The 17,487-nt window shown below is 42.4% G+C and overlaps 1 protein-coding gene across 7 annotated transcripts; it reads left to right on the top strand.

The window, feature by feature from the left end:
- Nucleotides 1-102: 102 nt before the first annotated feature.
- On the top strand, nt 103-17,038 carry bin1b (bridging integrator 1b). 7 transcript variants are annotated; one of them, XM_058051026.2, is made up of 19 exons: nt 107-544; nt 3,398-3,478; nt 3,552-3,606; nt 4,495-4,589; nt 4,721-4,756; nt 4,897-4,992; nt 5,077-5,184; nt 8,959-9,051; nt 9,209-9,294; nt 9,366-9,441; nt 9,517-9,572; nt 11,040-11,084; nt 12,365-12,404; nt 12,515-12,622; nt 12,715-12,735; nt 12,880-13,017; nt 14,830-14,883; nt 14,957-15,058; nt 15,145-17,038. In XM_058051026.2, exons 1-19 carry the CDS (start codon nt 464-466, stop codon nt 15,244-15,246), a joined length of 1,473 nt encoding a protein of 490 aa, XP_057907009.2. In that variant the 5' UTR covers nt 107-463; the 3' UTR covers nt 15,247-17,038. The 7 variants fall into 7 exon arrangements, with proteins under 7 accessions (XP_078652916.1, XP_078652913.1, XP_078652915.1 ...); XM_078796787.1 differs by lacking the exon at nt 4,721-4,756 and having other exon boundaries at nt 105-544; XM_078796789.1 differs by lacking the exon at nt 8,959-9,051 and having other exon boundaries at nt 105-544.
- Nucleotides 17,039-17,487: the final 449 nt, after the last annotated feature.

Raw genomic sequence — 17,487 nt, 5'->3', positions numbered from 1 at the left:
TGTGGAAATGACGGCATCGTTTCATTACTGCCCCCTGGTGGTGCCACTGTATCTGCTCTGTGCTTGTACGGTGGGGGCGCATCGGGACTGATTTAGCTTCCCATCTGACTGGAAAAGTGCGTGTACACAAATAAGTATGGACCTAAAGGCTCCTCACGCCAGGTGTCGCCTAATAATACTAGCAGCGCTGCGCCTTTAAGAGGGAAACATGATCGGTCGCCCATTTGGGGCGCAAGGCTTCATGAATTAGCAGCGAGAGGTCATAATTGTACGATTCTGTTCCAGATCCACTTTATTTCTCTTGTTCACTCTGGACTACAGCACAAAATCCGGATTAAGTTACGCACGGCTCCTTTAAGAAGCTGCACCGGGATTAGAGTTACGCGCACGAGCCAAATCGCGTCCGGTGGCTTTTACTCACAGAAACACTTGCCACTCAGCACCGCCTCGAACGCAGCACGCCATGGCCGAGACCGGGAAGGGGGTCACCGCCGGGAAACTGGCCATCACGGTCCAGAAGAGGTTGAGCAGAGCGCAGGAGAAGGTACGATAAAGTTCTTACCGAAACTCAAACAGTTCCGGTGGACCACGTCACTTGACCTCGGCTTTGTGCCGATGCTTACAAAGTGTATGCGTGATATCAAATATCAGCCAGACTATGCATCGGGTCTGTTCGAGTATTGAATAATTCTCGTCCTTCTCGCGTTTCTCCACATCCCGTCAAGCCGCACTTGAAAATGTTTCTTCATTTTTATACTCTTCAAAGTTCAAATTCAACATCCCAACTGTGGAACCGCTGCAGTGACGCTTCCTTCCACCGAGGGAGACATTTACAATAGAGATCGCTCCTACTCCTAGTAAGTTTGTACTGCAAGGTTTTACTTCATTGACCCGGATTTTTGATCATGATTATAATAACAGAGAATACAATTCTCGTTTTTTTACAGTCAGCAAAATAAAGTCAATAATAGAAAATAACAAAACCCCTTTTATCCCAAATGCCCTCCTGTGTCCAAGGACGTGTTCCCAGAGTTTGTAAAGAGTACAACACTACATAAATACAACCATAAACTTGATGTTTCTACTTATCACAGTATTATTGATACTGCGGAAGAAATACACACTAAGGTGTGTTGATACTGCCAATACTGCTATCGACCTGATATCAATTAAATGCAGGGCCAGCATTGCCAGTATTGATGTGGATTTCGTTACTCAAGATCATGAGCAACTAATTTAAGAATATATAAAAAAAACTATAATATAAGATAATTTAATATTGGCGCATTTAACACAAATATGCAAATGATTTGTCATTGCGTAGAGGAAGTCGTAAAACGTTGAAAAGAAAGTAGATTATCAGTGTGAAGTGACGTGTCTAACTGCTTTGTCCAGCTTGTCTGCTGCTCCTTTAGCTTTTAATCACCTCACAGCCACGTGACGCACACACACACGCAAATATATATATATACTGTATGTGCCATCCCTGCATAAAAGGAGGCCCAGTGTAAAGCATATGATCAACGCATTGATATTTAATGAGGTTAGAAAAAGCTGCCAATCAGCATCAATGCATCCTGGTGAAAGAAGGTCAGAGGGTCATCGGCATCCATGAGGCTGCCGGCTGTCGTCGTGGGGTGGGGGTTAGGTGGGCGTTGTCCGCAGCTGTCTGCTCCATGGCGTCATCTTGCAGCCGAGTCCGTCGTCGTGCGGCGAAGAAAGAAACTGAAATGTTTTGCTTGGCATCTACTCTCTCAGAGATGAGTCGGGTAGATGTAAAATAATCAAGGGGTTCAAACCATGCCTTACAGTTGTGGCGATGGGGGGGTCGCACAACTATGAATAGCCCCTTACCCCCACCTCCCCATTTCTCCCTTTGCCACAAAGTGTCTGTGTGTATTTTGGGATGTTGAAATGGAACACCGGTGCACTGCAGGCATGTGTGAATGGCATACAAGCGGGTCTTTATGCCGTTTTTCAAGGCTATCGAAATGCCACAGGCACGGGGAATCTTGCTAAACGGCTTTTATTTGTGCATTTAGATCAACCCCACGGTGGTGCTAGAGAAGGAAACATGAGCCCGTTATGCAGGCGGCACTGGGGAAGTCCCGGTCAGCCTGCTAATCATGGCCTGCTGGCTACCTTCATCACCTGGCAGCAGGTTGGAGATCACCATTCCACGGGACCACTGTCCTGTCTTTCTGTCATTCTTCATGGAACGTCCTGGAAGGAAGTTTATTCCAGATGAAATAGAAAGACAAAATAATCCATGGCATGCATGCTCACTGGACAGTACATTCACACACGTAATAAAGCCAAGTCAGATTCTGATTCCGACTTATAATTCATAATGCCGCCTACAGAGAACATTCTAACTCCTTATTTCTAAAATCACAAATACTTAAACTTGCTGATATAGTTCATCTTCAAACAGCTAAAATAATGCATAAGGCTAAAAATATGTTCTCCCTGTGCATGCGTGGGTTTTCTCCGGGTACTCCGGTTTCCTCCCACATTCCAAAAACATGCTAGGTTAATTGGCGACTCTGAATTGTCCATAGGTATGAATGTGAGTGTGAATGGTTGTTTGTCTATAAGTGCCCTGTGATTGGCTGGCCACCAGTCCAGGGTGTACCCAGCCTCTCGCCCGAAAACTGGGAAAACAAAGCTCCAGCACGCCCACAACCCCCCGCGACCCTCGTGAGGAAAAGCGGTAGAAAATGAATGAATGAACTCTCTTCCTGTTTGGAGGAGAGCAACGAGGAAAACAGCATGTATTGAGACCAGAAAAATTATACAATTATTCTCATGGTTTTAGGCCTGCAGAGAAGGCCTAGCTGGCTCACTACTGTCATACATGGAATTTGGAAATGGCAGTGCACCAGGCAGGACTGGAGCATAATAAACACACAAAGTGCTTAACTCAGACTATAAACCTTGCACTTGGTGTCCAACAGCTGCAGTGGTCCAAACAGCTTGATCAAAGTACATTTGTTCAAAGTTTCTTAAGATTTGTCAGATCAAAACACAATGGTTGCATAAAACAACTATGAAAACATATGATTATTTTAGGTTTTAGAAGTTTTAATTTCAATCAGTGGGAAAAAGCTACACGATCATGCGTACTGTACGTCATGAATGCAAAGTTATAAAACATCCCAAAATGGACTCGCATTGTTTTGTTAAATAAAAAGCTCTATATTTCCAGTCCTATAGTTTGTGGGTGACCTGGGTGACCTTATCATGTATTGGAACGTAGAACGAAGAAGGGCAGATGTGGTTTTCCTTGCCACCGCCGCAAACTGTTTGCTCATGTGGGCTCAGCTTGTCAAGGAGCACGGTTCTAGGCTCCTGCTTCTATAGAAATAAAAATGACTTGACAAGTTGCGATTTTCAGGTTTTGCAGAAACTCGGCAAAGCGGACGAGACAAGAGATGAGGTCTTTGAGGAGATGGTGGCCAACTTCAACAAGCAGATGGTGAGCACCATGAGCACCATCGCTGTCGCTCGCGATGGTTTCACTTTGCTTTTCTGCTCTTCTTCACCCCTAGGGGGAAGGTACCAAGTTGCAGAAGGATCTAAAAGCCTACCTGACAGCAGTGAAGAGTAAGACACTCTTAGCCTTTTAAAAGCACCGGCCCCGAGTGGGGGGCAGAATGGTTTCATTTTTGTTGCTATGGTAACTGCTATGCAATGCTTATATATAAAGACTTGAGAGATTTTCAACACCTCCAAGTATGACAATTGAATAGATGCACATTTCACTTAAAGGGGACCTACTATGCTTTTTCCAATTTCCTTACCTATAAATCGTTACAATGTTGTATTCCCATGTTAAACGATGCCACAGTTTCAGATAATGAGCTTTGCACATTTGGAAGTGAGCCCTGAAATAAGTTTGGGATGGTTTCAGAGAGTTTTTTCTAACAATGGCTCCCTGTGACATCACAGTGAGCCGGACTTCCTTATATGGGCATTTCCGAATACAAGCTCCAATGTGATTTCACCGTGTAGCCAATCACAGCAGAGGCGGGCTGTGGGTGGAATGAATTAAAACAGACCATGGAAATACAGCCGGAATAGGTGCAGATTCTGGAAGATCTAGAAAGGAAAGCTTTCTGTGCAGGTTATCTTGTGAAGCCGCTCTATAGGAGTACACAATTCAATACAAAGGTTGCCGCCATTGCCGCTAATAGCAAGGAACACAGACTAACTGTCGTTGGCATCCGAGCATCAAAGGAGCTCACTGGCAACGATGTGAATGCAAAGGAGGAGGACGTGGAAGGATGAGGATGCGGAAGCAGGAAGAGAGCTAAACAACCAATTAGACAACATGAAATACTTAACGGTCCATTATGTTATGCAGTGATCCTATAGCCTGTGCATAAGAGCTGTAAGCTAACTGCTCAATCTGGTGTAAACAAAGAATAATAGGAGTACCAAGTGATGTGACTTTATGTTTGAAACAAATACTTGATGTCCGACATGTTTCAGCGATGCACGAGACATCTCGGAGGCTACAGGACTGTCTGGCCGACATGTACGAGCCTGAATGGTTCGGCAAAGAAGAGATGGACACCCTGGTGGAGGTGAGGTCTTTGGTCTGTCCGTCCATCCTCCTTTTTCCGTCTTTCTCTCATGACATCAGCACTCCCTCAATCACCTTCATTTCACTCTGTTGTCACTTTCTTTGTGCATGCGTGTGTCCTTCCCGCTGAAGGAGATGATAGAGAAGGAGATGGACAATAACTTGGAGGTAAAAGTGTAGACGGATTAAAGGCAACGGGATAAAAAAAGATGCGATGTCATTCCCGTGTGAGGTTTAAGGGAGCTGAGGATGTTTGACTAAATGGACATTCCATTGTGTGTGTGTGTGTGTGTGTGTGTGTGTTGTAGGACACAGACACACAGTGGTTGGACTTCCATCAGAACATCACAGACAATTCGGTGCTCAGCATGGATTCCTACCTGGCTCAGTTTCCTGACATCAAGGTGTGTAAGTCCAAATGTGAAAACCTGAGGGTGAAAATGTATTAAGTACGATTGTTTGACAGAGTCCGCTGATTTCTTTCAAAGGCTCGCATTGCAAAGCGTGACAGGAAGATGGTGGACTTTGACAGCGCCAGGCATCACTTTTCTTCCTTACAGAAAGGCAAGAAGAAGGACGAGGCCAAGATCGCCAAGGTAAACATTTTGACTTGATTCATCAGCTTGGCTTATTAAATTTGTTAAATATTGTGCGTAATTATGTTCCACATTGTTTTGATTTTTGGAAGGGAACAGTAAATTCCTAAAAATGACATTTATGACGTCATTGAGATAACACCTCTTAGCTCAAGCAGAGTAATGAAACGCTTCTGGAGGTGCAGTAGCTCGTCGACTTGGTTCAGTATATTTTTCATCCAAACAGTAGTCATGCTAAAATGTTGTGTTGCTGCTGGATGTTCAAAGAACTCGAGTGATACTGTTAAAATCACTTTACAATCAATAAGCCAATTTAAAACAATAATTGAAGGATAAGCAACTTACCATTACCTTTCACTACCATGTGTGTTTACCTGAGCGATATGACCTAGATCAGGGGTGCTCATTAAGTCGATCGCGATCTACCGGTCGATCGCGGAGGTGGTACTGGTCGATCGCTGGTCGATCGCGGCGTGACATTAAAAAAATATCATCCTAGCATCAATGCCGTCACTTGATTGATATACAGGGCAGCCATTCAGATGACAACTGAATGTTGCCCTTCGGGTGACCAATCAAATCAAACATCGTCTTAAGTGCAGCAGAACTTACGATGTCAGCCTATCATCCATCCCCGTTACTTGATTGACATACAGGACAACCAATCAGATGACAACTGAATTTTGACCTTTAGGTCGGCGAATTGCGTCAGATTTTAAGCCCTCGCTAAAGGTTATGGTCACTAAATGAGTGAAGTAGCTGGACCAAGTAAAAAGGCAAAAACATATCACTTCCATACGGAATGGGAGGTGGACTTTTTTTTTCACAATGTCTTTTTCGAAGTGCGTTTGCCTGGCTAACCTGGCTATCAGCAGCTACTGTCCGGACTATGCATCCCTGGCTGATTCAATTCAGTGCAAGTCATCAAAGTAAACTCAGGTAATTACAAAAAATGTTAATAGTTAATTATGTGTGTTTTGCAATATTGGCTCATTTGGTTATGTAAGGTACATCAACATACATTGTACGTACAAATAATCCTCAATACATTTGAAAATAAATAGATGTTTTGCATTTTTGTAGTGGGTAGATCATTTTGACTCGGTCATTTTAAAAGTAGCTTGCATGCTGAAAAAGTGTGAGCACCCCTGACCTAGATGATGTCACTGTCATTTTGCTTTCAACATTCAAACAATACAGGACGTAATTACAAATAATATTGACGAATTGATGAATAAGTTCCAGCTTTTTCCAAAAAGTATGCAGGCTTTTATATTTGCAAGCTTTTGTTTACTTCATTTCAGGGGTGTCCAAAGCGCTGCCCCGGGCCATTTGTGGTCCGCAGCTCAATTTGTATTGGCTCATACCACATTCTAAAAATACAACCTGACATGCAGGCTGTTTTTGTCTTTAAATATACGTAACTTCTTAGCGTCTTGGATTGGTTTAAGTTTTTTTTTAGTTTTAACCGGGAGGAGGCGCTATCTAACTTCTGAAGTGGCTGCAGATTTTATTGAGATTTTACAGCGCACTCCTGCTGAAATTTTACCTGCACCTTGTCATTTTATCGTTGATAATTTTAACAGTAAACTGAAGTCAACTCTGGACTCAGTAGCTCCACCTGTAACAAAAACAATAAAAAGAAAACCTACACCCCCGTGGAGAAAAAACGATGAAATCAATAACTGAAAAGAAAATGCAGGAGTACTGAGAGAAGATGGAGAAAAAGTAAATTGACGGTTCATTACGAGATTTTACGTCAACAACTCAAAATCTACAATAACGCAGTCAAAAAGGGAAGGAATTTCCCATTTCCCACTACTCATTACCAACCACAAAAACAATCCCCGGTTCGTCTTCTCCACCTTTAATATTTTAACTGGCACTAATTTTAATAAAGTCTTTAAGACACCAACAGATGATCTTTGTGAAAACTTTGCAGACCACTTCAGAACTAAAATCAAGGACATCAGATCCTGCCTGTTACCCCAGAAAGTTTTTTCTGTTACCACACCTGGACTGTTGTCCTTGCCTGAGGAGAGACTGGAGAGTTTTGCCCTGGTTGATGCAAGGACACTTGGTCGAGTTTTCTCCCAAGTAAGCCCAACAACCTGCCTTTTAGATCCAATTCCCACATCACTTTTAAAATCACTTTATGGATTCTTTGAGGAGCAGTTTTTAAACATCATGAATTGCTCTCTTAAGACGGGTGTCTTCCCCACCGCCTTTAAAATGGCGGTGGTGAAACCCCTTCTGAAGAAGAGCAATCTAGACCCCAACGTTCTTAATAACTACCGACCCGTATCCAACTTGTCGTTTTTAAGTAAAATTTTAGAAAAACTGTTTTTTTTACCAACTTAATGACTTTTTAAACAGAAATAGCATTTTAGAGAAACATCAGTCTGGCTTTAGGAGGAACCACAGTACCGAGACAGTACTTTTAAAGATTTTAAACGACATGAGGTGGAATTTAGATAATAAAAAGCTCACAGTGTCGGTTCTACTGGATCTAAGCTCTGCTTTTGATACGGTGGACCATCACATTTTATTAAATAGACTCAGACACCTGGTCGGCCTCTCCGGTACTGTTCTTAACTAGTTTTGTTCTTATCTCACAGATCGATGCTTTTATGTAAGTATGGATACATGTCCTCAGGAACCCATGAAATTGAATGTGGGGTTCCCCAAGTCTCAATTTTAGGTGCACTCCTTTTTAATCTTTACATGCTTCCCCTTGGGGACGTCAACAGGAAGCACGGCATCAGCTTCCATAGTTATGCTGATGATACACAGCTATACATCGCCGTGTCTCCTGATGACTCAGGGCCACTAGTCATGATGGCAGAAAATTTCCTACAGCTCAACCAGTACAAAACTGAGGTTTTAGTTATAGGTCCTGAAGGCCAGAGAGAGAAACTTTTACCAAAACTACAGGATCTTAAACCAGCCGAATAAGTTAAAAATTTGGGCTTGATTTTTGACCCTGAGCTAAATTTTATCCCACATATCAAAATTATAACAAAAATAGTTTTTTATCACCTTAAGAACATAGCCAGAGTCCGCCCGTTTCTCTCTTAGGCTTCAGGATTGATTTTAAGATTCTCCTACTGGTTTTTAAATGTCTTAACGGCCTTGCACCTTCTTATTTATCTGATCTGCTTTTACCATATCAACCCCCACGGACCCTGCTGTCCTCCGGCACTGGCCTTTTAACAATACCAAAACCCACGGTGAGGCAGCATTTAGCCACTATGGCCCCCACCTGTGGAACAGCCTGCCGGAGAGCCTCAGGACTGCGGAGATTGTTGACATTTAAAAAAAAAAAAAGAATAAAGACACACCTTTTTAATCAGGCTTTTTAGTAATATTTCTTGTGTTTTTATCTTTTTAATAAATAATAATAATAATAATAAATCAATACAGAAATAAATACATAAATAAATGAAAAAATATAAATATAAAAAATACTATATTAGGAAAGCAGGAAGTGAACAAATGTAACAGTTACTGATTGTAAAAGTACCAGATGGAGGGGTAGGATTTAATAAGCTTTGCTTCTTCCTACTCCTTTTGGACATGTGGAACTGGGAACTGATTATGGGATGCACTTGTAATCTGATGCATGTTCAAATGAAATAAAACTATTACCTTTACCAAAGTGTTGCGCTGGTAATTCTTCACTAACACGTTTGCTTTATTCGTAACTCCTCGCCTTCTAACCCCCACCCCCAACCCCCTTCCCAATCGTCTTCCTCTGCATGGTGTGATGCTCAGCCTGCGGCCCTGTTGGAGATGGCGGCGCCGAGCTGGGCTCAGGGTTTGCTGTCTGCCCACCAGGTGGCTCAGACTAACCTCTCCTACAACCAGGTGAAGACATGACAGCTTGTGTCCTTATGTGGTCTCACTTCCGTTCATTGGGGACTTGTTTGTTTTACATGTGAACCACTGAATTATATTGTGTAATAGCTGTGCTGCTATTCATTTATCTCTGTGTGTGTGTGTGTGTGTGTGTGTGTGTGTGTAGGCCGAGGAGGAGCTGGGTCGCGCTCAGAAGATTTTTGAGGAGCTGAATGTGGAGTTACAAGACCAGCTTCCAGTGCTGTGGGACAGGTGAGATGGTTCCACAACAAACCAACATGTTTCATAAGCATTCATCCTGACCAGAGAGTGTGTGCATGCAGTCGTGTTGGCGTCTATGTTAACACATTCCAGAGTTTGGCGGGTAATCAGGAGAAGTTCCACAGAGAGATGAGCAAGGTGACTGCAAATGATGAACCTTTCTGGTCACAGCTTTATGTTCCTTCTTCATCGTTCTATTTCCTCATCCCTCAGTTGAGTCAAAACCTGAATGACATCATGACCAAACTGGAAGAACAGCGGCAGCTCAAGTAAGTCTGTTAAAGGTTTCAATTAATGGTCATAGTTTATTTACTATAAGCTATTCAACACGTACGAAAAAGCAGAGCTTAATTAATCCTACTTGTTTTCTATGCCCCAACCACACAAAAAGTGGTTGCCCCCTTCCTGATTCCTTACTTTGTTCCTTTTTTGTCACACTTAAATGTTTCATGTCATCAAACGAATTTAAATATTACTCAATGACAACACAAATGCAGTTTTTAAATGAAACTTTTTATTATTGAGGGAGGAAAAAAATCCAAACCTACATGGCCCTGTGTGAAAAAAGTCATTTGAGTGATTAATAGGGGGACTCTGTTAATTCATAACTTAATTAACTGAAGTCTCCCAGTCTGGAAAATGTTATAAAGCATTTCTTTAGCTTTGGGACTCCAGCAAACCATAGTGAGAGTCATTATCAACAAATTGTGAAAACATGGAACAGTGGTGAACCTTCCAGGGAGTGGCCACCCACCTAAATGGCCCCAAGAGTGCAGCGACGACTCATCCAAGACCCCAAAACAACATCCAAAGAACTGCAGACCTCACTTGCCTCAGTTAAGGTAGACCAAAAAGAGCTTTACTACTCAGTGGTACTGATAAAGTTTAACTTTTTGGAAAGTGTGTCCCCCATTACATTTGGTGTAAAGGTAACGCCACATTTCAGAAAAAGAACATCATACCAACAGTAAAATATAGTGGTGGTAGTGTGATGGTCTGGGGCTGTTTTGTTGTGATAAATGGAACCATGGATTCTGTCTACTAAAAAATGTCCGGCCGTCTGTTGGTGACCTCAAACTGAAACCAACTTGGGTTTGGCGGCAGGACAATGATCCAAAACACACTAGCAAGTCCACCTCTGAATGGCTGAAGAAAAACCAAATGAAGACTTTAGCGTGGACGAGTCCAAGTCCTGACCTGAATCCTATTGAGATGCTATGGCATGACCTTTAAAATTGATTCCAGTTGTTGCTGTAAGAGTGGGCCACCCAGTTATTAGGTTGAGGGGGCAATCACTTTGGATTGTTTTTCTCACTTAATAATAAAAGCTTTCAAAAACTGCATTTTGCGTTAAATTGTTATCATTGACTAATATTTAAATTTTGTGATTATCTGAAACACTTAAGTGTGACAAACATGCAAAAAAAAGACACTTTTTCACTTTGTATCCTTTCAATCCTTGGTATTGTCATATTGTTTTAGGGGACTACATCATTTCTTTGTGTTGTGCCTTTCATTTTTCTTTTAGTCAAGTTGATGCAGTTTTTAAATTGCATTCTTTGACAGGAAGTACTTTGATAATGACAATATAGTACATAAAGTACAGTGGGATGGTTCTGACACATCCAAGCGCTACTGAGGCTTACTATTTGGTGCTGAGAAACCGTTCGCCGTTAGGCGTAGCAGAATCTGACATGTCCGAAGAGCAATGTCACCCACACTGCCTCCTACTGCAGAAAAGATGGCACTACAGCAGCCAAGACCGTACTTGCTGGAAAGAGGTATATAATAAGTGCTGCATGGCTGCTGCACCGCAACACCTGACTTTCAGTGTTATGCTTAGAAAAAATCCGGGAATTGTTTTTATACAGTAAAAAAATTACAAAAATAACTGGGAAGTTATGAACAACTACTCACAGACATCCAATGGTCTCTAATGAGACCTGATGAGACCTGGATGGAAGCTGCACCCACCCAAACATTTCATTCAATCCCGGCCATTTTTCAAACAACAACCCCTAGAGTTAACTCTAGAGTTAGAGTTAATCAAACTTAGCTAGGAGACCTGAGTTCGATTCCACCCTCAGGCATCTCTGTGTGGAGTTTGCATCTTCTCCCTGTTCATGCGTGGGTTTTCTCCGGGTACTCTGGTTTCCTCCCACATTCCAAAAACATGCTAGGTTAATTGGCGACTCCAAATTGTCCATAGGTATGAATGTGAGTGTGAATGGTTGTTTGTCTATATGTGCCCTGTGATTGGCTGGCCACCTGTCCAGGGTGTACCCCGCCTCTCGCCTGAAGACAGCTGGGATAGGCTCCATCACAAACGTGACCCTTTTGAGGACAAGCAGTAGAAAATTCATTCATTTTCTACCGCTTATCCTCAGAACATGCAAACTCCACACAGAGATTCGTGCATTTGGAAGTGAGCCCTGAAAGAGGTTTGGGATAACTCAAAATGCTCAGTTTGAAAAGGTGTGGTATAACCGTTCCTTTGTGATGTCACAGCAGGGCAGACTTCCTTTTTTGGTTCATAGTTAGAAACCACTTTGGGCGTGTGACCAAACACAGCGGAGTGGGCATGCCCAGAGGTGGGCCGTGGGTGGAATAAATGAAATCAAACCAGTTTGGCAGGAAGCACAAATCAAAGGAAATACAGCTGGAAGAGGTGCAGATTCTGGAAGATCTAAAAACATTTCTGTGCGGGTTATTGTGTGTAGCTGCTCTATCGGAGACCACAACTCAATACGAAGGGTCGAAAAATGACCATAATAGATCCCCTTTAAGGTAATGCTGTTGTCTGGCCTGTTTACCAAATTTTAACTAGGACCAAATGTTTGGACACCCCTGATTAACACAATCAAAATATATTTTGGGGCATCATTTTTAATTGAGCTGTTACTGCATCTCAAAGTCAGGTGTTCATAATGTTGTGTCTTGGCAATGTGCATGCAGCTTGTTTGGATTGAGTTATTTTGCGCTGAAGTGAGTGTGCCATTTTGCATGTTGATTATGTTCAAGTGTGTCACGTTTGTCCTTCTCCTGTCTTTGTGTCTTAAAGTGAAGAAGCCAACCACAGCCGGGCGGCCACCTCACCGACGGTACCAAAAACAAAAACATCTCTGTACTTTGACCTCGGGGTTCTGCATCCCCCAAACTGCCGTGTGTGGATTAAAGTGTGCTGTTCTGCATGTGCACGTGTGTTTGGAAGAGGCCTGGCCCGCCTCCCAGCCGGCCTCCTCCGTCGCAGAGGCCGCAGCAGGACGAGTCGCTCGATGATGACATCTCTGATATTAACGCAGAGCCCACAACACCACAGGTCAGCTGACTGTTGGACAGCCCGTGGTGTAATGTGTGTCCGTGACGCGTGTACATGACTCATTGAGATATTTGCCTTACTGCTGCATGAAGGAGGGCTCTTGGGACTCGTGGGTAAGAATGGACTCTTCCGTTTTAGTTTGGGCTTCACTTGTCACTTCACATGTCTTCTGCATGTTGACGCCCACTCACCTACTAAACTCCTCCCATCCAACCCCCTTCCTTCTCCTGCAACATTCCACAAACTTTAACCTCCAGCATGAGGAGACGGCTGCCGATGGTGAGGAGCGGCTCCAAGAGCAGCTTCAGGTTGGATGGGATTATAATGCTCAGACCAACTGGGACTCTAACGACGCCAGTGTGGAGCCGGGGGGCTGGGGACATGATGAAGCGCAGGTAAAGTTCAGCTTTGAGTTAAAACCAAGTCGGGAATTCACAGATCCAAAAGTCACATGACCGTACTCGGCAGTAGAGATTTCTTAGCAACACCCAATAAAGTCCAGCACTTCTTTACCCATATTGACCAAGATGTGGACTTGGACTAAAGTCAGAGTCAATTCACAATTTTGATGACTTTGGACTTGACGTGGACAATCATCAAAGACTTGGACTTTGACATCAACGACTTGGCACTTAACTCGGACTTTAGTCAGATGACTTTTCAGTGAGTACTGAATATGGCTGTGTTCGAAACCGCATACTTACTTACTACTCATACTAACTTGAGTATGGGGTGTGCAGTGTGTCTACACGGGCAGTATGCGATTTTTAGTATTCGAGAATTTCCCGGATGCATACTGCATTCGCCAGACATGCTGAGTATGTATTGTATTGTAATCTTAGGGCTAATATGTGTATTGTGTTATGTGTTGTATTTGCGCATGTGTTGCCATGGAGAGATATGTTCCGGGGTTGGGAAGGGATAGGGGTGATGGACAGGAAGTGAGGCAGAACCCGCATGTTCAAGAGTTGTAGGGGTGGGTTACGGCTGCAACAGTAGCCCTTGTTAGGAAGCATTGTTTTTTGGACCTTAATAAAAAAAAACTGCTGTCATTTCGGCTATCTGCTGCTGATATGTATCATCAGCTTACTACTCACACTGAAATTACACCAGGATGCAACGCGACGTTGGTTGAACACTGAGCAGCAGCATGGACCAAATGGCGGTGTCAAACAGAATATATTGCGAGTTGGTTCGCTTCTTGTTTTTGTCAAAGTAAAAGTAGTGATTTATCTGTTTTATTTTGTGAAAATAACCTGAAGTGTGTTGCTCACTTCGGCTAGCTTCAATTATTGAATTAAGTATTCAATTAACATGATCGTTATTATATCATGTAATTTCTGGCAAGACAAATTCCCCCACAGAATCTGCTTCATGGAATGCATCTTTTAACGTCCAATCAGGTTTACAAACAAACAAGGGTGTGGATTGTTTCGCCGTGGACTGGCTAAATCCTGAATGTTTTGTCAGCAGGAACTACGCCTTGTCACACTGGTTTTATTAAAAAAAAAAAAAATTCAGAATGCATTCATAGTATTTGTCAAATCTAATAGATTGTTACCTTGGCATGGTATTTTATTTGTTAAACACTAAACACTGCTTATGACTTGTAAGGACTTGAAAATCTCCAGCCTATGACTTTGGACTTGTCTTGAACGTCTCCATGTGAAAGACTTGAAAGACCAATCACTGGGTGAAAAGGATATATTACGCAAGGCACACCTATGTGTGGCGGAACCACATCACACACTAAACTATAGAAGACCGCATGCGCATAAGTTGACTCGGCTTAGAAGTGCACTTCCGAGTCATTTGGGAGGAGCTATATCAGGAGAATGTCCACTGGGGTAGGTCATGCCAGTCGAAATATTCAGATACCATTATGTAGGCTTGTCAGCAAAGCTCTCGTCTGGTCACATGATGGCCACGGATCAATGAAGTCATCATTTTCAGAAATGAAGGGGCTGCTTGTCTAGACAGAAATGACCTGCAGACATTGTCAGATTTTCCCACTCCGGAAGCCGTGGACACAGATCTGTCAAGCACGTCATTACGTGTGTTCCGATGTCTATATCAGCTTAAAAAACTATACCGATATAATCCGATATCTCATCTCTCGCCGACTATTGGACATTCCTACCTACTTTACTTACTTTAATCAACTTAACAACTTCCTCTCAGATCACACACATTTTCTTTCACGACAGAGTTCTTCATCCAACAGCTCGGACTATGAGCTTCCTCCTGGATTCCTCTACAAGGTGAGACGTCTCTGCAGGAGTCTAAGGTGCAATTTGCGATTTTTGGTTTTAACTTTTTAACTTCCAACCCCAGGTGAAAGCGATCCATGAATATGCTGCCACTGATGGTGACGAGCTGGAGCTGACCATCGGCGATGTTGTGCTGGTTGTGGCCTTTGATAACCCAGATGAGCAAGTCAGTGGCACCGCTCTATAATACTTGACACACTGGGGAGGCATGCATTATTGGTTTAATTTGTGTGTGTGTGTGTGTGTGCACAGGATGACGGCTGGCTCATGGGTGTGCAGGAATCTGTTTGGAAACGCAGCAAAGACATTTCATCCAAAGGCGTCTTCCCCGAGAACTTTACCCAGAAGTTTTGAGTTTGAAGATGTACAATATCTGGGATAGAACAAATGAAATAGCAAATGATTGTTTTTTGTGTCTGAAAATGGTGCCATTACAAAAAGAAATCTAGACCTCATCCAAGGCTAAATTAAACTGAATATGCATTTGAACTGTAATTATTCACGGAAGGTATCCGCTACTGTTTGTAGTTCACATGTTTTATATATGGCTGGGTTGGAACCACAGTCTGCGTCACTTCCGGTATGACACTTGCTCAATACGGCCAGATATAAACTCAGTATCATCTAGGTACAATGTTTAGCAGATTGAAATGATTTGCTCCAATTGTGTGAGTGTGCATGGTGTGTTGCATGAAGACATAACATAAAATAGACGTAAAACAGCGGTGAAAGCTTACCTTCCGCATCACGTAATGAATGTGGTGTCAACATAGCAGATGAAAATAGCGCTTTTAACATATGGATTTGTATTTTTTACACCAAGTCGGTGTGCATGGCTCCATTCTCGTGTGTCCATCGTTTCCCTGCGTTGTTTTCCATGAGGGTGTAGCGTCTGAACATTTTCTTGCATTCTTGGCGGTATATTTATTGTGTTTAAAATGGACGCCAAGCATTTAATCCAGCCCACCGGGCATTTCCAAATTCCTTTTTTTTACACCTTTAACATGGAAGTTGTAGCAGGCAACATGACTTGCAGAGCTGTTCTGGCACGCTTGTGTCACCAACATAGATTATACAAATAAGTGATCCAAACAACACAACGTGTCAACACATAGGGCACACAAAGTACTGCACCATGTGGGCATAAATATAATATCCATGTACTATACCCATACCAAGAAAACATCCACGTATAGTATTCTTGCCGCAAGGCATGCTGAGTAACTTGGGGTTTTCAGAAAAGGAAACAAGGAGGAGTTAACATAATCTTGATAGCCTATTTTGTATTGTTCATAGTGTTGTTGTTTGCAGTTGGATGACCCAGCATGCCTTGCGGGCATTTGGAAATCACAGTTTTAAGTTATGTGCTCTGATTAGCGTTTAGTTGTTGTTTATCACCCACTTAGCAGTTATGTGATGTATGTTTTGTTGCACTGTGAGCAAGTATGTTCTGTTTCATGACCACAGGAGTATAAGCGCCCCCTTCTAAAAAGTGTTCACCCTTGTTTTGGATGAAGCAGTATGAGGAAATGACTAATCTATAGTTTTCTGTTGTGAGGCAATTGTGTCTGTGTTTACCTTTTTATGAGTATTTTCGAGTTCCAACAATATTTTAGTATCAATTTTGCATTGTTGTCAGTCAAACTCGGGTGTGTTCTTTTTTCCCTTTATGATGGACTATCATTGTAGTAATAACTATCATAGTAATAACTTTTTTCCAAAATTTTCCACTGACTTGGCGTGACGTCTAGCTACAAATACACTTGTCTGACACCCAACTGCTTGAGCCAGTGACGACTCCACCCGGATGCGTACCCGATCACATACAACCCAGCAATTTGTGCCGAGATCAGCTACAATTTGGAAACAAGTGACAAAGGCAAGACTCTATGGATGTGGTGTGTCACTGCCATGCGTTGAATATTGCATTAAAAACAGAACTTGCATCAGGAGGCCATGTTGAGATGATGACAGGGAAGTGACTTGTGTCCAAGACCAGTACCCTGAAGGACACCACTACCACTACCACCACAAGATTGTTCAATGATGGAAATGTCAGTGTGTCTATTATTGTGCATTAAGGACACTTAGATGAAAACTTACATAAAGCAGTCACATAATAGTTATTAAAGATGGATGAAGCCTGTGTTGTCTTTTCATTACACTTGGGATTTACCATTTTGGATAAAAATTGACAAACATTAGGGTGTCAGGCAGGGGCGCCGGCAGAAATTCTGTGTCCCATAAAAAACAATTGTCGCACTCAACATACAATTTGACTTTTGACTTGTATGCTTTACAGCTCTACATTATGTTGCATTGTGCTGCTTTCAGTTGCAAGTTCAGTCTGTAGAGTACAGATAAATAAATAGATATTATCAGTCTCAATTGTACTTCAAATTGGGGGAGGGTGAAAGCATGTCTATCCTCCAATGGAGGCATGACAGGCATGAATGTAACATTACTGACACCTAGTGACCAGTGTGGAATACTACATTCACATTGAGTCTTCCAAATGCTTTGCATTTGTATTGGCGTTTATTTAGCCATTTTTATGCCTGAAAATGTTAATTTAAATATGTATATATATTTTTG

Source organism: Doryrhamphus excisus, linkage group LG15 (assembly GCF_037039965.1).
Source record: "Doryrhamphus excisus strain RoL-2023G ecotype Guam linkage group LG15, RoL_Dexc_Guam_v1.1, whole genome shotgun sequence".
NCBI classification, from domain to species: Eukaryota; Metazoa; Chordata; class Actinopteri; order Syngnathiformes; family Syngnathidae; genus Doryrhamphus; species Doryrhamphus excisus.
Note: the sequence above shows the minus strand (reverse complement) of the source record. Positions and strands in the feature narration are given on the sequence as shown.

Coding starts and splice junctions, on each gene's coding strand:
- bin1b (XM_058051026.2), top strand. CDS start 464: ATGGCCGAGACCGGGAAGGGGGTCACCGCCGGGAAACTGGCCATCACG. Junction 9,442..9,516: donor TCCACAGAGAGATGAGCAAG/GTGACTGCAAAT, acceptor CTCATCCCTCAG/TTGAGTCAAAACCTGAATGA. Junction 13,018..14,829: donor GGGGACATGATGAAGCGCAG/GTAAAGTTCAGC, acceptor CTTTCACGACAG/AGTTCTTCATCCAACAGCTC.